Raw genomic sequence first — 19,815 nt, 5'->3', positions numbered from 1 at the left:
TTTTTTCTCAATGATTTGGGGGAGTTTTTCGTATCACACTGTAGCCAGTTTTTGTGCCAAAAATGGTTAAATATATGAGGTTGTTTAGAAACGAACGAAAGAAATTCGGCAAAAAACCGGAGAAGCATGACGAGTTTTTGTTGGCTGGATCAGAGGAAGCAACACATGTCGGAGGTCAGAAGTTGACGAGGATGGCAGGGATATCGCGCCATGGTCCGTGAATACTGGAACATTTATGAGTGATCTAACCATTTCATCACAATGTTGTTCCGCCATAAGCGGATCATCAGAAAGGAATGCACTTGAAAAGTGATAAAAATAAATCGATTGCTCTAATAACATATCTACTGATTAGTTTCCATCTAACGGAAATTATGCCTTTCCGTCCATGTGCCGGGACAAAATTCAAACTGACGTTTGCGCTAGCGTTCCAACGCGAAGCGTTTCCCCGGATGAAGCGTTGCTGCTGCTGCTGTCAAATCGTTCATTATTGTTATTGTTGTTCACGGGTTCGTGTGCGTCGGCAAAAGTGCTACGACAAATAGGTATTTTGTGGAGGTAAGCCATTTTCCTATCTACCATCGTGTACGCAAACGTTGTATGAGTTTAACAACCATCCAGGCATTGTGGTTTTGCTGAATATTGGTCGGAAAAGTACGCGTTAAAGCACTACCATTCGCCATTTGATAAGCGCCATTGTTGTGCTTTGCTCCATTCCAGGCATTGAACAGTGGTGTGGTAGAGGAAGGAGTAAAGAGAGAGAAGAAAAAAATGACGATCGATTCCGATGCCGGCGGTGCTGCGGCGGAACCACCGCCACCGCAGCAGGAGAAAATCCGATGTTTCTTCGACGTTAGTCTCGGTGGCCTACCGGCGGGCCGTATCGTGTTCGAGCTGTTCCCTGCGGTCGCTCCGAAAACGTGCGAAAACTTCCGCGCACTGTGTACGGGTGAGAAGGGCATCGGGCAGAAGACGGGCAAACCGCTCCACTACAAGGTAGGTGGTTCCGAAAGCCTAGCCCAAAAATGGCTAGAATGGATTTTCCCTGAACTGGTGTGGCTGAATGTTTTGTTCTGTGTTATGTAGGGCATCATTTTCCATCGCGTGGTAAAAGATTTTATGATCCAGTCCGGGGACTTTTCCAACGGCAACGGAACGGGCGGCGAGTCGATTTACGGTGGAACTTTTGATGGTAGGTGTAGGGAAGGGGAGAGAAGCTGGCTGAGACAGTTTGAATTTCTTTCGTGAACTAAATCCCCCACTCTATCTGGTGTTTTGCAGACGAAGAATTCACCCTGAAACACGACCGAGCGTTTTTGCTCTCTATGGCCAATCGTGGAAAAAACACGAACGGCTCCCAATTCTTCATGTAAGTAGTGTGCGGCAGCGGTGCAATAGAAATCACCTTTGTAATTACCTCAAACACACAGGGAAGCGTCCGTACACCTGAGGGGGGGGGGGGGGGGGGGGGACAAAAAAGGAACACTCAGAAAACGCTAATCTCTTTTTCTCTTGATTTAAAAAAAAATGTCATTGATGAGTTTCTCTTTCAGCGCATGTGTAATTAGATAGTGGATAGCACACTCATCTCCAACTTCTTGTTGCTTTTGTTCCACCTCCCATATATTCGCCTCCTTTTTAGTGGGCACACGCTGTTACCGTGCCAACGGTTCACGGCAGAACAGCCGCAACTGCCCTGATTAGTAACGCCTAGGTGCCGCCTAGGCACGCGCGCTCAGACACACACTGTACGAGAATTGCGGAGTAGTGCAAAGTTGAGTTTGTAGGCTGTGCCATCATCCCCTTCACAGCACAAAACCGGTACCGGCAGCACAATATCCCGTTGCAGCACGCGACCATCGTGCGTCTCTTCCCCCTTTCTCTTCCTGAGTTTACAGAGAGTTCCGCAAAGCAGCAAAGCAGCACGCGGCATTCATCAGCGGGAGATTCGGCTCGCCGGTTGGTGGTGCATGGTCACTGTCAATCGTGCGAAGATGTGCGACCACTGCATCCAGAACACCATCCCGGAAGGCATGCAACTTCGTCGTGTCATGTCGTGCGTGTGTGTGTGTGTGTTGCACGCTCGAAGAAGGACAGCACTCAGGATGAGACGTCCGGAAGAGGTGTGCGTGCGGGTCGGAGGCCAATCGATACTCCGCAACCCCCTCGCGTCCAATCTACGCCATCTGACGATGTTTGCGAATGATCTGCTCCGATCCATGCCCAAGCAATCAAGCAATCCATTTGCCAATCAATTGTTCTTTCTGTGTTTTCTCTTTCTCTATTGTAGTACAACGCAACCTGCCCCTCATCTTGATAAGTAAGTGTGAACCGAAGCATTTGCCGCGCACTGAATGTAGCAACCTTCCTAACACTTTGCCCCTCTTGCCGTTTTTTTATTATTTTGCAGTGTGCACGTTGTATTCGGTCATGTTGTGTCCGGTCAGGATTTAGTGCGACAGCTCGAACAGCTACCGGTCGATCGCAACTCTCGCCCACTGCAAGATGCAATGGTTTCCAACTGTGGTGAGCTTGTGCGGCAAGTGAAAGGTAAGACGCAGCGAAATGGGGGTTTTGTGCACGATTTTACCGACAACCAACTCGGTTGGTTCCTTGTTTTTGTTTCCATTCTGACCCAAACGGTGCAGCGAAAAAGGAAAAGAAAAGCAAGAAGCAAGTGGTCGCATCCAGTGACGATGATTCCAGCGACACCAGCAGGAAGCGCAAAAAGGACAAAAAGAAGAAGCGTGGAAAGGACACGTCCCCACGCGGAAAGCGTTCGGCGTAAGTTTTGCTTGTTTCTGGCAAGTCATTCTTTCAGCTTGTTTCACTTCTTTCTATCCTGCTTCTCCTTTCCGGCAGCGATGTCAATGCATCGATCGAAGAAGGCGAGGTGGAAGATGAGATGCACCCGATGGCAACGGTGACCAAAATCGATCCGGATGAGATACCGGAAGTGTCCAATAAGTATCTGATGCGGAGCGATAGCAACACTGCCAAGCCGGCCGGCGATGGCGAGGAGGACGACGGTCGCAGGCGCGACAATCGGCCGAGGGAACAGAAAGGCTTCGGTTGGTCGAAGAAGCGCGTGCCATTGTCCCGCAGCGGGCGTACCATTAAGGGTCGCGGACACTTTGTAGGTTTTTTTTCTTTGTCGCGTGTTATTGGAGAATGGGAAGGAGGGGTGTGGGAAGGTTTTGGGAGGTTAAGAAGGTTAATATTCGCTTTCTTTTATTTGCTCCATGTGCGCATTATCGTTCCAGCGCTACCGTACACCGTCACGCTCGCGCAGCCGATCGCGCAGCCAGACACCGATTCATTGGCGCGCGGCTCAGAAACGTACTATCAAGATGACGGATTTGGAGAAGCTGGAAGAGGAGAAACGGCAGCGCGAATCCGAGATCAAGCGCCGGGAAGCGGAGCGTAAGAAGCGCCACGAAGACCTCGCCAAAGGAGCGTCGAAGAAGTCGTTCTTCGAGCTCAATCAGGAGCAGTCGGCGACGCGTGAAAAGTCGGCGAGTGAGTCGCCCGAACCGGCAGGCGCGAATCGTCCGACCGCGGACGCTGCTTCGGCCAAAGAGCAGGAGCGTTCGGGCCGTGCCAAATCCAACGGTTCGATCGACATGAACGCGCTGGACTACGAGCACAACCCGGCGGAAGGGTCGGACAGCGAGCCGGAGGAACCGACGCACAAGAAGAGCGATACGCTGGCCAAGGCGCTCGGCGTGGAGCCGAAAAAGAAGTCGGCAGACCAGCCGAGCAAGCCGGACGATCGCCGCAAGCCAAATGACGATCGTAGGCGCGATCGGTCGCGTAGCCGGTCGCGCGATCGCTACCGGGGCCGGGGTGACGATTATCGCGGTCGTTCACCACCCGCCTACTATCGCGGCGGTGGAGCCGGAGGAGGAGGAGGAGGAAATCGTGGCAGACCACCGTACGGTGGTTTCGGGGGCGGTGGTGGCCCTCCTTTCAATCGGTACAACCATCAGCAGCCACCGAACCGGCGGTACGGCGGTGGTGTTAATACCATTGGAGGGTCGTATTACTCTCGACCACGCGGCCGGTTTGGAATGCCCGGTGGTGATCGCTATGAGCGTGATTATCGATCTCGCCGATCCCGCAGCCACGACGATGGGCCACCGCGGCGCTCGCGCCGTGATCGGTCGGAAAGCCGGTCGCGTTCCCGGTCGCCGGAGCAGAGCAGACGTCGCCGCCGAGATAGCACCGGTTCGGGCAGTTCCGTGGAGCGCTCCCGGCGCGATCGGTCCGGCTCGCCTGCCAAGCGCCGCTCGGCTTCTCGGCCGGCGGTCGACGTAAAGCCGCACGTGCGTGCGGCCAAACCGGCCAACGGAAAGGAGCTGGACAAGTTCCGCGACAAGAGTCCGGGCTCGGTCGCAACCGCGATCGTGGTGGCGGCCGTGGAAGCGGCCAAGATGCCCACCGTAACGATCAAGAAGGAGCCCCTGTCGGAAGAGGAGAAGGCACGGCTGCAAAAGGAAAAGATGCTGAAGCGTGCCGAAACGCTGCTGCTGCTGAAGAGCCACATGGAGAAGGAGATCGAGGAGCAGCAGCGGAAGGCGCGCGAAAAACAGCAACAGCAGCAGCAGAAGCAGCAGCAGCAGGAGGCGCGAAAGCAGAAGGAAGAACAGGACGCCCGTACGCTCGACGCCGTGATGGATCTGGCGCAGCTGAAGCAGCTGAAGAAGGAAACGATCCAGAAGCTGAACGCACAGGAAGCGGCCCAACGCATCCTGCAAACGGTGGTGACGAACGTCGCCTCCGGGTCGGGGGGCAGCGCGGGCCAGAAGAAAAAGTCCAAAACCAGCAGCAAGCGGCGCAGCTCGTCCAGCAGCTCGTCGTCGTCGTCCTCGTCGGACAGCGCCTCCCGGAAGGAGAAATCGCGCAAGAAGCGCAAGGACAAGAAGCGCAAAGCTCGTCGCCATTCGTCTAGCAGCAGCTCTTCTTAGGCATGGACGGGCGTATATGGGTGTGGCGGAAACCTTTTCTTCCGCAGCAAAGTGGGCTTCGCTCAGAGGCGCCGACCAGTTTTCTTCGTGTGCAACAAATGAATTTCCCCCCAACGATATATCATCGCTATTTCGTTCAAAGTAATGAAATGTAGGCATTTCTCTAGCATTATTTGCATCTTCTTGAACTATCTAATCATTGACAAATAAATCGAATTGCGCAAAATAGAAATAGAAGCAACATAGAATTGCCTTTTCATTTTCACAAACAAGCTATACCGCACGGAGGTTAGTGTGTGCCTCTGCTAATAGGATTAAATTATTTCCATTAGTTTCTGCAATACGCTGCAACGGACGAGCGTGCGAAAACTCGCAAGGAAGTTGGAAAATGTATCATCAGCATCAAAACAAGCAATCCCGCACGCGTGTACGGATTGGTGTGTGCATCACTGTAAGCATCCTGTCAAAAAATCGATACAAAAAAGGAAGCACTCGCAGAAGAAAAGAAAAAAGAAAGAAAAACAACAATGCAAACAAACCCTTGTCGTAGCGCCTTTTTCCGCCTACTGCTTTAACATCGATGCACAGATAGCCTTAATATTGTAATGCAAGGGAAGGGATTAATTTTCCTTCCATCTTGCGTAAAAATGACTGCAATTCATTTCACGAAATGTCATCGGAATTTCGTCGGCGATGACCATAGAGCCGACCAGCTGTGCTACGCTTGGGTGAGACGCAATAAGCAAAAAAACGGTACGCGTTCCATCATCATCATTCCGGTCGGCTCTGTTTTTCTGCGCGATACAATTTCGGCACTTTGCCCGTTGCGAAAAGGGACGCTCTGCCAGCGTTGGCGAATGTGGGTCCTGCTAGTTTCCAGTGTAAGTGTGGCGAAACATATCGTGCCCATATCAAATCGTGTGTGCCATTGTGCTGCCGTTCGTCCGTTCGTCCTTACGGAAGGAGAAGGGCCGAAGCAAGCGCCCTCCTGTACAAAGCTGCATTGCGTGTGCTGTGTTTTTGCAAAGGTGTTGTTCCGTTCCCGGAAAACGGCCCCGAATTTTTCCCGAACGTGCCGACACCTAGTATCCCCCGTACCGTGATGAGGGGGGGGGGGGGAGGCATCCTGTTCCCTTTCTGCCACCGTGTTTCACGCGTGTTTTGCTGGTGGGATAATAGCGTGTGCTGAACGAAAAGGGTTTTGTGTAACATCCAAATAATTACCCCGCACCAGTGCGTTGTGTGCGTGCGCGCGCGCGTGTGTGTGTGTGTGTGTACCGAGGAGGTATGAAAATGTCGTCCATTTGGGATGGGTGCGATTCCGGGTGGAAAAGGCCGGCGTGCGGCGCCTTGAAGGAGTAAAAAGGGAAGGGAAGGGGGGGGGGGGGGCAAAGCGAATTTTGCAAACCACCCCAAAAGGTCAGTGTATCGTGCTCATTTCCATACCCGCGCGTAGGCCACGGCCTCTCCCCGGGTTTTATTTGTTCTATTCCATCGCTCACTTCGCTCTGCTCACTTTGCAAAACAGTGCGCGAATTTGTTATCGACCGAAAGGTAGCGTACGGTGGCAGTGAGGTGAAAAGGAAAGAAGGCAAGAAGAAACAAAAAGAAAAAAAAACACACACACAATCCAAGTGTCATTTTTGTTTGGTTTGCTGTTTTGTTGTTGTTGTTCTTTTCCTTCTTTCCTTGTTTTCCCTTTTCGTTGCGCGTACCTTGCACATCTCCCTCCCCGCTCGGCGAAGACTCACGTTACACACAAGCCCGCAATGAGAGCGCACGGTGACAAAAATAATGCGTGCAAGGTGGTTTTCCCACACCGCACGCGAACCAACTGCGAACCACAATTGCACCAGGCGCATGAGGAGAAGGGGGCAAAAGGTGGAGAAGAAAAGGGCACCACCGCCGCCGCGGTGCTCGAATCCAGAGCAGAGTTGCTAATAACACACCCGTCGCCTGCTCCCGTCGCGGGCGATCGTGTCGCTGTGCGTGAGGTAGCGTTACCAAGCGTTACCCCGGTTACCCCGGTTTCCCGGTCAGGAGCGAGAGCGCGGTTTTGCGAAACCCGATTTTGGCATTACAGGCTGCCCAAAACCCCACGCGATCGGGCGCGTTTGTGTGTTTGACCCTTTGCCGTTTGCATGCTCCGCCACATTCCACCTGTATTATTGTGCCAATGCCATTCCGAGTCCGATTACCGTCCGTCAACCCTGTCGGTCCCGGTGCAAACCGTCGTCTATCCGGCTTTGCACGAGTGTGTTATTTAATCGTATCGTACACACCGGACGCCCTTTGGTGTGACTACGTGCGTATGTGTACAGCGATGCAAGTGTGTGTGTGTGTGTGTGCGTTGTGTGTTTTTGATTGGATAAACCAAACAGCGCAAAAGGGATTTCGGATCGAATCGAATTATGCGTATCATGCGCTGAAAGGTGATAACGTTTAGGGAGTACCTGTGCCCCATGTCCTTGTTGTTTTGTTTTATAATCCAGAACCTATAAGTGCTAGTTCTTCTTCAATCTGTGGTTTTCACTTGTTTCTTTTTTTGTCTATTGCCAACAACCGCGCCTCCGTTGTTGTCCCCGCGCGGTGCGTTCGCTCCAAACGCTTGTTTACTCTTTCTCTCGATCGATGCTCTCGCGTCCGTTCGCTCGCTCACTTTCGTTGTGGTTGTCTCCCTCTCTCTTTCCCGCTCTCTCTCTCTCTCTCTCTCTCTCTCTCTCTATCTCGCTCTCTCTCTCTCTCTCTCTCTCGCTCTCTCTTTTCTTCGTTCTCGTTCAACTCCGCGCGCGCTCTTGTTTTTCGGTACGCGCGGCTCTCTACACACACGTTACGCATCATCCCCTGTGCCGAGGTGTGCTTTAGTGTATTCCGGTCTCGCATTCCGTGTGTGCGCTGTGTGCCTCGCATCCGTACCGGGGCCGCCCCGTGTTGTTTTGTGCTCTCGCGCTTCGTGTTTGTGCGCTGTTGTGCTACTACCCAGCGGCGCGACCAGGAGTAGAAGGTGCAGTATGCGCTGCTGACCGGGGTGGAAAATAAAAAAAGAATGGCAGCAGGCGGCGGCGGCGGCGGCAGTGCGCTGCTTCTTGACCAGGGTGAATAGAAAACAGCAGCAGCGGCGGCCGTGTGTTCAAGAATCTCGCTAGTCAAAGCAACCAGAAGAGAGGGCGCCCATGCAACGCCGACGACATGCGATGAAGGCTGTGTCTGGAGTAAAGCAATTCATCTGTGTGTATGAAAGTGTGCAGGACGAGCGTTTGTAAAGTGTATGTGTGTTTGTGTGAGTGTGGTTTTGTGGAGTGGCATTTCATTCATGCCTAGAAAAGGTGCATAAGTTGTGCTTGAAAAGCAAAAAGAATAGAAATGAAGCCATAAAGCTAGGGCTAGTTAAATGTATCTGAACGAAAAAAAACTACGCATCTTGTCTGTGCGCTGCCCCACACTCGCGTAACTATCTGTGGCCAGTTTCTTCACTCTGTATGCTTCGCGCGCGCGTGTACGGTAGTGCGATTTAAATTGGCGGAACCCGTGCTGCTAGAACTGTCCGTGCCCGAGTGCGGGGTGGTCACCGAAGGGAAAGAAAATGCTCCAGTGTGTGTGTGTGTATGTGTGTGTGCACTCAAGTGATTGCGTGACGTGAGGAGAGAGTGGTTAGCATCGGCACAAGTACTAGAAACGCGGGCATAGGCCATAACACAACAATCGCTCTCTTAACAAACGCCCAGATACATACATACAAATGCGCCATTCTCCATTTCCACTTTTGGGTAGCTCTGTGGAATCACACGCACGTACATTCAAGCACACACACACATACACACTCACTCACACAAATACAGGTGTGTGTGTATGGAGAGTGATGAGGTGGGTCCTGTGGAGGGGCAAATAAGGAGAACGAGAACGGATGAAACGGTGATGAAAACACACCGAGTTCGTACGGGCTCAGTTTCGTAATTGCAATGGGAAGTAAACCAACGAAAAGAAAAGACAGTTTAATGAAAAGTGCACAGTGCAAGCAAAGCTCTTCCTTCCGTTCTGTCTCATCGCGGTAGAGGCGAGCATTTGTGCGATTGGTTCTAGTCCAATATGTTCGATGATTGGCATGCACAAGGGGCTGCACATTTTTCTAGCAATTTAGGATTCTAAATGCCCACACAAACTCACACACACACGCATCTAACACACGCAAACACACACACACACACACATGGCAGTAAGAAACTCAAACTGCGCGTGGTGCGATGCAAAAGGAAACCCAACATCAATTGACAGTCAAAAACTGTCACCCAAAACAAGGCCACTTTGTTTGTTGCCCCCTTCTGGCAGTGCGTGAAGCGCAGCAGGCGCTGGAGAACCGCTTCGTACCAATCGCTGAAGAAAGGAGAAGGACACCTCTCGCCGGTGAGGGCACAACGCAAACAGTCCGCGCAAAACGCAAATCCGCCGCAAGTGATGAGCGCATGAGGAGGGGGGAGAGCTGTGAAAAGGAACGGGATGCGTAAATGGTGGCGAAAAGTAAATTGCTAGAATATGGTGCGTGTGCGTCTGTGCGTGTGTGCGTCTGTGCGTGTGTGTATACGCGGGGTCGTTGTTGGTGCGCTTCCACCAGCCGTTCTCAATTGTCGATACGCGTACAGCAGCGCGCACCAGTGTGCGTATTTTGTCTCCTAACGTAATCATTTCATACGTTTGGCATGTGTGTCGTTCTAGGCTCGCACTCTGCAATATTTAAGTACCACAGCGCTGATTTGTGTGCGTAATTTGCAGTGTTGTTTTGTTTCACGTTAAATAAGTATTGTTAACGTTATGAATATTAAAGTTTTCGTTTAGAAATAATATTAATCAACATGTGTGGTTTTTTTTTCAATTTACACAGCATACATAGTAATATAAACAAGAATGTTAATGATATGTAATGATGGTTAGCAGCATTCCGGTTTAGATAAAAGAACCGACAGTGAAATAACAACAATAGAAAAGCAATGTTTTTAGTGATATCGGTCCGCGCATTGTCAGAAAATTGGCTACCGGTGGTAGTGGTGTGATCGGCGTATTCGTACTGTGCAGTGTTGTATCGTGCCGCTGTGAAAGATTAAAAAGCATCGATTTGAAATATTTATTAGGCGTGAATCATAATCCCCCCCCCCCCCCTTGCCGCTCCGTCTGCAGTCCTCCCACGCCCGTCTGGTGTGTGTGTGTGCGCGCTCGTTCGGGTGGCAGGAAGGTTTCGGTTGCGTATTGACACGGGCGGCCGCCCCATTGTTTGCACGCAAAACCAGTTATGCATGCGTAGGTGGTTCCGCGCCGCGGCAGTGTGCACGAGGAGAAGGCCTCGAGAATAACCACCAACACATACATATAGCGCGGCGAAGTGTGCTTTGCCCACCGTTGTCGTGGCTGGCGTAGTGTGATGTGGTGATGCACACGGCGACCGCCACCACCATCACCAACGACGTGTGTGCATCGACGCCCTCGTCCCGGCGCCGGCAGTGTGTGATGCATTCGGCCCATTGTTGGACGGCTTCGTCGCTGCCCGGTGGTGCTGGCTGTTGCAGTAGTAGTAGTGGTAGTAGTGGTGGTGGCAGTGGTGGTAGTGGTAGTAGCAGTGGCGGTAGTGGCGGCGGCGGTGGTGGAAGCGATAGTGAGGGCGATTGACCGGAAAACATGCGAACCGTCAGATACGATCGTCGTAGGTCCGGATCCGCTGCCGTTTTGGCTTGCAAACAACAGCAGTGAAACGCAAATAACAAGAAGAAGAGCGGCAAGAAAGGCAGGAGGGTGCAGAAACAGAAAAGAACAAAACAACAACAAACAAACAACTCGACAGCAGCAGCAGCAACAACAACAACAGCTGGCGCATCAATCAATAAACCGCTCACACACACTTACACAGTGTTTTTTTTCTGTGTGTGGTGCCGTGGATAGAAAAGTTCTCTCGGTTTATAGTGTTATTATTGTGAAGCAAAAGTAATAAAAACAAAGGAAGCGTTCCTGCCCCCAATGGGTAGCAAGCCCTGTATTGTGTTGTGGTGGTGCATCGACAGCAAGAACAGCAGCAGCCGTATCAGCAGTTGCAGCAAGCGAAACCGCAACAGTTACAGCAGCAGTCGGCATCCTCCGAGCTGCCTTTGCAAAAATTAAATACCACACAAATGGTGAAGGATTTTTTATGGCGCTGCTCTCATTTCGACTTAGTATTCTGTTTACAATAGGATTGCTGTTGCTGAATGGATTCGTTTCCGATTCGTCAGGTAAGTGTGTGTGTGTGGGTTGGTTTTTTGTTAGTTGTTTCATGTTGTAAATTTGTTTTGAAGTATCATTTTAAAGGAATTTTATTAATTATTCACCACAGCTGAGGCGTTGTTGATTGTGTTTCTCTTGCACCATCGGGCCCAACAAAGCAGCTCACGCAATTCTAGCTACGTTGCCATGGGTCCGGGGCAGCCCCATACTGCCATCTCACTGTAGCTGTGTGTATCGATGCTTACTGGACCTATCCACTCGTATGCACACAGTACCAGGGCACCGAAAAGCAAGCGCGGAAGTTTGTTTGGCCAGTAGAGCTGTTCCTCCTGTGTGTTGTAGTAAACCCGAACTCACCCCATTCTCTCGCACACGCACCGAAGTCTCGGGCTGGGAAAGACTTTATGTGGGTGTGAGCTGCTGCTGACTGTGTCGTCTCTTCCGACTCTTCTCTTCTGCTCCGACGCACAATTATGTCAAAACAATCAAAATGGCGTGCCATCATCATCAACATGGTTAGCCATGAGAGAGATAGAGAGAGAGAGAGAGAGATAGAGAGAGAGAGAGAGAGAGAGAGAGAGAGAGAGAGGGAGAGAGAGAGAGAGAGAGAGAGAGAGAGAGAGAGAGAGTAGAGAGTAGAGAAATGTATCGTTTTTGCGCGATGGTTAGCCGTGCATCATCGATAGGAATATTTTAATTCTTTCCGACAACATCGAAATGGATTGTTGCTCATATTTATGAAAAGATTCTCAGTCGGTCATCTGATACGGATACCCGTTTGGGTGTTGAAATGAAATGCCTTGTATGTGTCACTCATACTAAACGATACGTTCAGATGTGGGTGTTTTTTTTCTCTCTCTCTCTCTCGATGTGGAGATGTTTTCTCAGCTTTGGGCAATTTGCATGAGGGAATGCACTCACCGTTCTCGATGGCTGGTCAAGAGGCAAGTTTGTAAATGTGTTGGTGCACTTACGCATAATCAATTCACCCGAGAGAAGAAACAGAGAGTAAGAGAGAAAGAGAGCGCGGGAGCAACCCCTGTATTTGTTTGTATGCGCGTGCGTTCATTGAGACATCGTTCCATTCCTAGAGAGAGCGCGAGAGAGCGAGAGAGCCGGCATTACTGGAGGGGAATGGGGTGGCGGTGGTATTTGTAAACGAAAAGCAACTAATGTTTGTTTACCAAAAGACTGGTACTAGAATCCCAGCAGCCCAGGCATGCTGGGGAAAGATTTACTAGAAACAACGGTGCATGTTTCATGACATTTAGGGTGGGATTAGTGTTTTGTCGTAATTTAAGCATAATTGTTGCCATTTTTGTTCGTTAAAGAAGCTTTTCCAGTTCACTCAAACGTTCGTTTTAAGGTCTCAGTTGGTCCCGGAAATTGTGAGGATTTGTGAGGACTTTCTCCCCTTTTCTGTTATCATTTTATCTCATTAATTGCTCTAATCCTGCTGTTTTGATTGTTTTGCAATTTTGCTTGTATTTGCCCCTGACATACAGCATATTGATCCGATATTATAAACCCATGGTGGTTGGCAGATGTAATTTACCTTTTCTCCTTCCACGTTCCCATTGGGAATGCTTCATGCGGCATGTTTACTACGTGCTTAAAAATTGCTCATGTGCCAAGCAGTTCCAGCAAACCAAACATCCAACATGTAGGACCATACATTTTGTGTCTATTTTGTTACTACTGATCTATACAATTTTTCACCTCACACCAAGTCACTACTGCTATATATTGGTTGGTGCAGGAGCAGTGGAACTGTTGAAATCGAAATGGCCACCCATGGGGCTGCTTCCCACCATCCATCGATTTCACCCACTCACTCCGGGCAGCGGGCCTGGTCGTTCGACGCCGGGGTGCGGGTGGTAAAAAGTGCATTAATCTAAATGGTGATTTTAAGTCGACATCTCGTGCATAGCTTCCCGGGCGAAAGGGCGACAGGGGGAGGTGGGGGCGGTTATTACCCCGTCACATCATCGTAAGTTATCCGTTATTTTGGAGGAAAACCGGCTGCTGCCGCCGCCCACTTGCGCGTCACTCACGCACTGGAGAGCGCCAGGCAAGCATGTAGACGCTTGTCCCCGTCGTGCCTCGTGCGGTAACATGACGGGTGCGCCCACACACCGGCCTGTACCTTGTGCTGTTGGACCACGCATATTAGCCTACGCACCGGGCATGGAGCAACATTCCCAAGACGACTTAAACAATAAAAAAAAAACACAAACTAGTTCCATCTAACGCATCTCATCGAATGCACTGCACCAACACACACGCGCGAATGCGCGGTATGTGGTGTACTTTCTCGGGTATTCGAGCATCACGTTGAGTTGGTGTTGTCGTTGAAAAGCCAGTGTGTTGTCGTAGCCAGGACCGCTGGAAAACATTATATGATGGAATGTATATTAACGATTAGAGCCGACCGAACATTGAAAGAGGTTGATACAGGATGTTTAAACATTATGTAAGAGTGCTCTTTAAAGCTTTTTCCTCTGAACTTGTCGCCTTCATCGGGTGAAGCATTCAGATGATAGGATGTTTAATTATTCAGCACTTCAGTCCCATCAACTCGCCCGACGCCAACACGATGCTCGTCGGGAGTTCAAGTCTCGTAGTGACCGTCGTCCTGTATAGGCCGGCAAGATCGTGTAGGATTCGTTGCCTTTCCCTTACTGTGTAATGCCTGTTTCGCTAATAATGCTAGAATACTTCCGTTCAATAAAGGGGCAAAAGCCTCCTTTTTCCTTCATGTTTGGATACGGAAATCTGGAGCCTATTTTGTACGAACGAAGTACGCATGAACCTTCAACATTAAACTAAGCTGTCAGACGCATATCCTAAATCTTTTTTTTCTACTTTATGTTTGCACGCGAGGGGTGTTTCAATGAACAATTGCGAAGCAAAAGAAAAAAAAAACGCACAGAACGAAATTACAATACAGCCGAAATTTTGGTTTAATCAAGGATCAGTTCGAATGCTGGTTTCCGCTGGTTCCGCGCGCAATGAAGAGAGACGCTAACGATTCCTAAGATCTGTTGTGCGCACCGTAACCGGGTCCTGCTGCAAGAACGCCCCGAATAGTCGCGACTCTGGGCAGGAAGGAAGGAACAGGACAGCATCAACACTTCTCGTGCCATGCTACGGCCAGATTATGGGAGAATAACAACAAAAGAACAACCAAACCAAGACAAACAGCAGGAAGAAAAGGGGATGATAGAGACCGATGGTGGTGGTGGTGGTGGTGAAATGAAGGAACTGGTTGTCGAAAATTAGACAAAAAAGGGGTTAAACGGGCATTTGTTCCTGGTGGCATTCTTCTCAAATATGTTGCTTCTATTCGTACTTTATCACACAAACACAGACACACTCACACATTCGCTCTCTTTTTCTATCTATCGCTCTCGCTTTTACTTTGGTTGTTGCCTTTTTATTTTTTTATGCTCTTATTCCTCCTTTTGGTTGAATGCAACATCCTAGGCCATGGATTTTTTTTGCTGTCTGCCTTTTGTGTGTGTGTGTATTATTGCTAGTTTTGTTTGGTAGTTTTATTCGCCAACCTATCCTTAACCCCCCAGCCCATCTCTCCCTCCTTCTCCTCCTCCTCCTCCTCCTCCTCTTCCTGGTTGCTTTGATTGTAGTGGCGGTGCGCGAGCCGGTAGACGCGAGATTCAGCGGCTTTTGCGCGACCGCGACTCACGCGGAGGCCCCTTTTCTGGGGCAGAGAGCAGCAGCCCCTCTGGATGGCCCTCTGCAGCCCAGCATGATGATATTTGTGCGCGCCAAATTTGTCTTCGTGCGGCTTCTGGTAAGGCTTCTTCCTGGTGGAGGATTGCCTAGAGAGAAGGGGGAAAACGCACACACACACACACACACACACACACACACACACACACAAACAACAAAAAAGACAACCGAACCGAGATCGCAGGTAGAAAAGCCCCCATTTCTGCAGCCTCGAGATCAAGCGCTGTGTGCGCGAACGCCGTGGAGTTTCGGGCTGTTTAGGAAGTTTTGCGCAATCCGAAAGCACACATGTGCGCGCGCGGACCTTTTTTGGTTGATGTTTTGGCCTGCCATTGAACCAGTTTCAAGGGTATGGCTGGCATGGAACGGACAGTCTTGTTTTTTTTCTTCTCTCTCTTCAATTTCTTTCCTTTTTGTCGCTGCTGTCTATGGCGACACACGGGGTGTGTTGTACACAGTGCGCGCGCGTGAATGCTTTCTATTTATGAGTTTCCATACTTCGCTGGCCCAAAAGTAATTGACGAAGAATTGTATGCTGTAATGCCTCGGCCCTAGAAGTAGAAGCTCGCCCAAATCACTTCGACTGTTACTTGTTGAACGTCGAATAGTAGAATGCTTCCAAAATGAATGCGCGCACGCAGGCTGAAAGGTGGATGGTAGCCATGGTACCAAACGTAGGATACTAATGCTTTCCATTAACATGTTCGGCTAGCCCCACTTGTGTAGGCCCTACAACAGTAGGCAGTGAGGTTCGTTGTTCAAGGATGATAGGGAACACAAATACCACCAACCTTGTGACGGTGGCAGTAGGCTTTGACGCAGATTTTCTAGCAACTGTGCCCCGCACGATGATCCTCGTCGTCGTCTTCGACGATGCGTGTTAATACGAAAGTTTTAGAGTTGGAGGATTCTCTGTGAGGTTCATGGGTTTCTTTTGCCCCGTGTATGGGTGTATGGGTTTGGCGGGAAAAACTCCAGTTCGTTTTGGTACGCGGCTGCTATGGAGCAACTAGGCGAAGCAAGCGACAAAAACGTGGAATAGATGGTGTTCCTGTAGGGCGAAAATGTGGGGACATAATCGGGCACGGGACGGGATTTTGCTGCGCATGTACACACATACCTACCACCCATCTGGACCAGTTTGTTCGACCAGGGCTGGATTATTACTGGCTGTTGTTGTTGTTGTTGTTGTTACCCCGGGATGGATGGAAAGTTGTCCGTAGAGCTATTCCCACTTTTGGAATGTTTGTGGATACGAGTGTGTGTGCGTGTTTGCCACCATGGGATGTTTTCGGATTAAGAGGGAATCGATCTGCACGCCGCTTTTGTGTGATGATCTACGCTTGAAATGTTTTATTAAATAATACTTCTATGTATCACCCTCTTAATGGTGGGAAGTAAATAGTAAAAGATTGTGTTCATTATCTTCCTGTATGTTCTACTGATTCTTTTGTGTGAATTAGTACAATTTAAGGAGCAATCAAGTATATCAATCTTGCTCCAGCAATGCTAGAGCAGATTCCAGATTCGAGTTCCTTGATCTGGCTATATATTGTTATGATTGGACGCATTTCGAACACTTAAACGTGTGAAGTCAGCTCTGCTATCGTCATTCCAGGCTCGTAGAGATCGTCAACTGAATTTAGTTAACGGTACATACAAAGAATGGGGATGCGAAAGCCAAACGTGGTCCGGGTTTCAGCGAACTTCGATAGCATTGGCCGGTGACGGAATATTCTGACAGAAACGCAGAGGTGAATCCACGAATGCAGCTCGGCGCAGTCGATAGTTCCGTTTAAGATTCCGGTGATAAATGCTAGCCTGGTTCAAGACACGTTCCGCAAACAGGCGGGATCCCAAGCAGCAAACACCTAGTCCTGTGGTCGAGACGATGCGGCCAATCACGAAGGACGTAGCGCTTTGTCTTCCGTTGGATATGGACTAGTGATGGGTAAAGTTGGCAAAAATCCGGAGTAGACTCCGATCCGTCTCTGATAATTTCGGAATTGACTCTGGAAGGCAGGTCCGGTCAACATTATTTTGAGTCGTTCGGAGTCGTTCGGAGTCGACCGGAGTCTGAGTAATTCGGAGTAGTCCAGAGCCGATCGGAGTCGTCCGGAATCGGTTGGAGTCGAAGTCGTTCGGAGTCGACCAGAGTTGGCCTTCGAAACAAAGGCCTATATACGAAGTGCATGCGTGAAGTGAGAGACAAAAAACACAACGAAATGAAATTCCTGATCAGAAGCACATTACATCGGACGGCTCCTGTTGCCTCCGATCGACTCCAATTCCGGTCGACTCCGATCGACTCTGGACTACTCCGAATGACTCAGACTCCGGTCGACTTCGAACGCCTCCGAACGTCTTCGAATGACTCCGAACGACTCCGAACGACTCCGGGCGACTCCGAACAACTCCGGACGACTCCGAACGACTTCGGACGACTCCGGACGACTCCGGGCGACTCCGGAAGACTTCGGATGACTCCGGAAGCCTTCGGATGACTCCGGAAGACTCCGAACGACTCCGGACGACTCCGAAGGACTCCGGACGACTCCAACTCCGGACGACTCCGACTTTTGCCGGAGTTGGAATCGGACTAATTATAGCTGGAGTCGAATCGGAGTCGTGGGTGCGCTCCAAAGAGCACATTACTAATATGGACTCTAGCCGCGCAAGTGCCCATAGTAGATACGGGCCACCAAACTCCGGAATAGGCTCCGAAATCTGCTACGGAGTCAACTCAGGAATCGGAATCGATGCCGGAATCGAAGAAGAGTTTAGCATCTAGGAGGATCCTACTCGAGATCCTAGACACAGTACACTCTTTCGAGGTTCTGACCGTCAAGCGGTATAATTAAACAGCAATGGGGATCTTGAGCGGCTGAATGAGATTATCGCGCATTTATCGATACAGACGCTTAGTGCGTAACAAACTCAATCAGAGGGTTGTAGTCGATGAAGAAGGTCCTCATGGATTTGAGGTTAGATTTTAGCAGGAGCAGGAGAGCAGGAACAACAGAGGCCCTAGGTTGCTGCACTGGGATGCGCTGGAAGAAGCACGGATAGATCTATAGACAGGCGGCTGTCCAACCTAACGTTATCCAAAAGCCGCCTTAATGTCCGTGTCAATGGCATCATATTTTCCACATATTTTATTTCATTTTTTTCTACAAACACATTGTTCTACTGGTTGCTCTCACCAGAATACACATAAATCTCTCCTGTTAAACTTGTCCAGTGCTAACAACCACCGAACAGTCCAGGGCAAAACGCAGGAAGTGTTAAATATTGTTGCTTTTTCGCTAGCACTTTACCACTCTTTTCCTACAATTTCTACCATGTGTGTTTCGGTAAAAGTGGCGCTGCCTTTGGCCGTGTATGGTCTGCGGAAGTAATTTACGCAAGCGAAATTTGGTGTGACCGTGCTGCTAGTTTTTTTTGTTCGTTCCTTCACCCTATAGACACACGCTGCACATCTGCTTCCACTCGATAGAATATGCGTTTCATCATGCGCGAAGGAAGTGCGTAGGAAAGTGCGTAAAAAAGAATCTTGCGTTTTTTTTGTGTGTGTGTGTGTGTTTTTTTGCAGTTGTTCTCGTTGTTCGTTACATCACTTCTTTGCGCTCGAGAAGGTAACGTTTCGCGCTCGTAGTGACCGATTTCCTGCTTACGAAGCGTATTAACATCCACTCCCGGCACTACTGTCCCATTTGTTCGACACGTGGTGGTGCTGGTGCGCTTGGCAATCGCTTTGCGCTCAAGCGGACACTCAGCCACCCCGAAAACTGGTGACGCTACCGTTCCCATATTAAGCAGCGAATTGAAAATTCAAATACATTTGCTGCAGAATTTTGTGCGTAAACCAATCACCGCCGTGCGCCGCCTCCCCGCCACCATGCTGCTCTCCTTCCACGACGATTGTGCGTACAAAAATGGGCGAGAAAATTAAGCTTTTTATATCGTGGTGTTTTCTTCTTCCGCGCTTGTGGTTTGGTGGAATCTTTTTCCTTTCTTTCTTTTTGTTTTTGGCTTAACGGAACAGTTCCGGTGTGGATTTTCCACGCCACAACGAAAAATGGCAACCAATTTGCTTTACGTCACACACACACACACACACAGAGTAACAGGACAGTCACACGCAGTTCTCCTCCGCGGTTCGGTTGGCCGCTTCGCCCTCTTAACATTTTTGGCATTACACCCCTTCCCTCCCATCGGTCGTTTTCACGGGTCCGTGTGGCGGTGTTGTGCGTTGTGCGTTGTGTGTCCCTTACGCATGATGAGCGAAAACGGGGCAAAAAAGAAAAGAAAACAAAGATCCAACAAAGCAAAGCAAAGTTAATTGCGTGAATGGTAGGGAGGGAAAGAATGTGCGCACGAGTATATCGGTTCGATCGTGTTCGATCGTACTACGCGGATAGCGAAAACCCCCAGCGCCGGATGTGCGTATAGCTGCTATGTCCGTTTGGATTGAGTTGCTATTGGGCGGCGGTGTTCGGCGGGCTTTCGCCTACTTCTTCTTAAATCCATTTGCCAGCCAGCCAACTCCTGCCGACCTGGACACAAGAGAATCGAATTTCGGAGTGGAAGTAACAAAAAAAAAAAAGTCCGCAACTGATTGTGCCCGACCTCAAAACGCACCCGCGATCGCGGTCAGTCGGGTTCAATAAACCCTTTCCGCCCGAAATCTCACGGATGAAGGTGCGTTTGGAATGGGGTAGTTTGAAGTCGGGCAGCTTTTTTTTATTATTTTGGAAGCCACCTTCCATTCGCACGCACTTTTCCCACACCGGACTCGTCGGACCCGGTGCTCTGCCTCCCGTACCTTCTGGCGCTGCTGCTGCTGCTGCTG

The 19,815-nt window shown here is 49.9% G+C and overlaps 2 protein-coding genes across 5 annotated transcripts in view; both read left to right on the top strand.

Moving 5' to 3' along the window:
- Nucleotides 1–455: 455 nt before the first annotated feature.
- LOC120951363 (peptidyl-prolyl cis-trans isomerase G) lies at nucleotides 456–5,204 on the top strand. Of its 2 annotated transcripts, none has more exons than XM_040370036.2 (9): nucleotides 456–558; nucleotides 721–996; nucleotides 1,087–1,192; nucleotides 1,282–1,369; nucleotides 2,291–2,320; nucleotides 2,411–2,550; nucleotides 2,649–2,784; nucleotides 2,863–3,136; nucleotides 3,264–5,204. In XM_040370036.2, the coding sequence occupies exons 2-9, from the start codon at nucleotides 772–774 to the stop codon at nucleotides 4,965–4,967; spliced, it is 2,703 nt and encodes a 900-aa protein (XP_040225970.2). In that variant the 5' UTR covers nucleotides 456–558; nucleotides 721–771; the 3' UTR covers nucleotides 4,968–5,204. The 2 variants fall into 2 exon arrangements, with proteins under 2 accessions (XP_040225970.2, XP_040225971.2); XM_040370037.2 differs by lacking the exon at nucleotides 456–558 and adding an exon at nucleotides 568–654.
- Nucleotides 5,205–5,698: 494 nt separating this feature from the next.
- Nucleotides 5,699–19,815, top strand: part of LOC120951360 (uncharacterized) — a 28,998-nt gene continuing 14,881 nt past the window's right edge. Inside the window, exons 1-2 of one of the 3 annotated variants that reach the window (XM_040370032.2) lie at nucleotides 5,699–5,848; nucleotides 9,844–11,218. In XM_040370032.2, the coding sequence (XP_040225966.2) occupies nucleotides 11,137–11,218 (82 nt within the window). In that variant the 5' untranslated portion in view covers nucleotides 5,699–5,848; nucleotides 9,844–11,136. Of the gene's footprint in view, nucleotides 5,849–6,375; nucleotides 8,063–9,843; nucleotides 11,219–19,815 lie in introns of those variants that run through there. The other 2 variants (XM_040370033.2, XM_049605981.1) reach the window with 2 other exon arrangements.

The sequence above is a fragment of the Anopheles coluzzii genome, chromosome 2 (assembly GCF_943734685.1).
Source record: "Anopheles coluzzii chromosome 2, AcolN3, whole genome shotgun sequence".
NCBI classification, from domain to species: domain Eukaryota; kingdom Metazoa; phylum Arthropoda; class Insecta; order Diptera; family Culicidae; genus Anopheles; species Anopheles coluzzii.
This window is presented reverse-complemented; position numbering and strand designations above follow the sequence as displayed.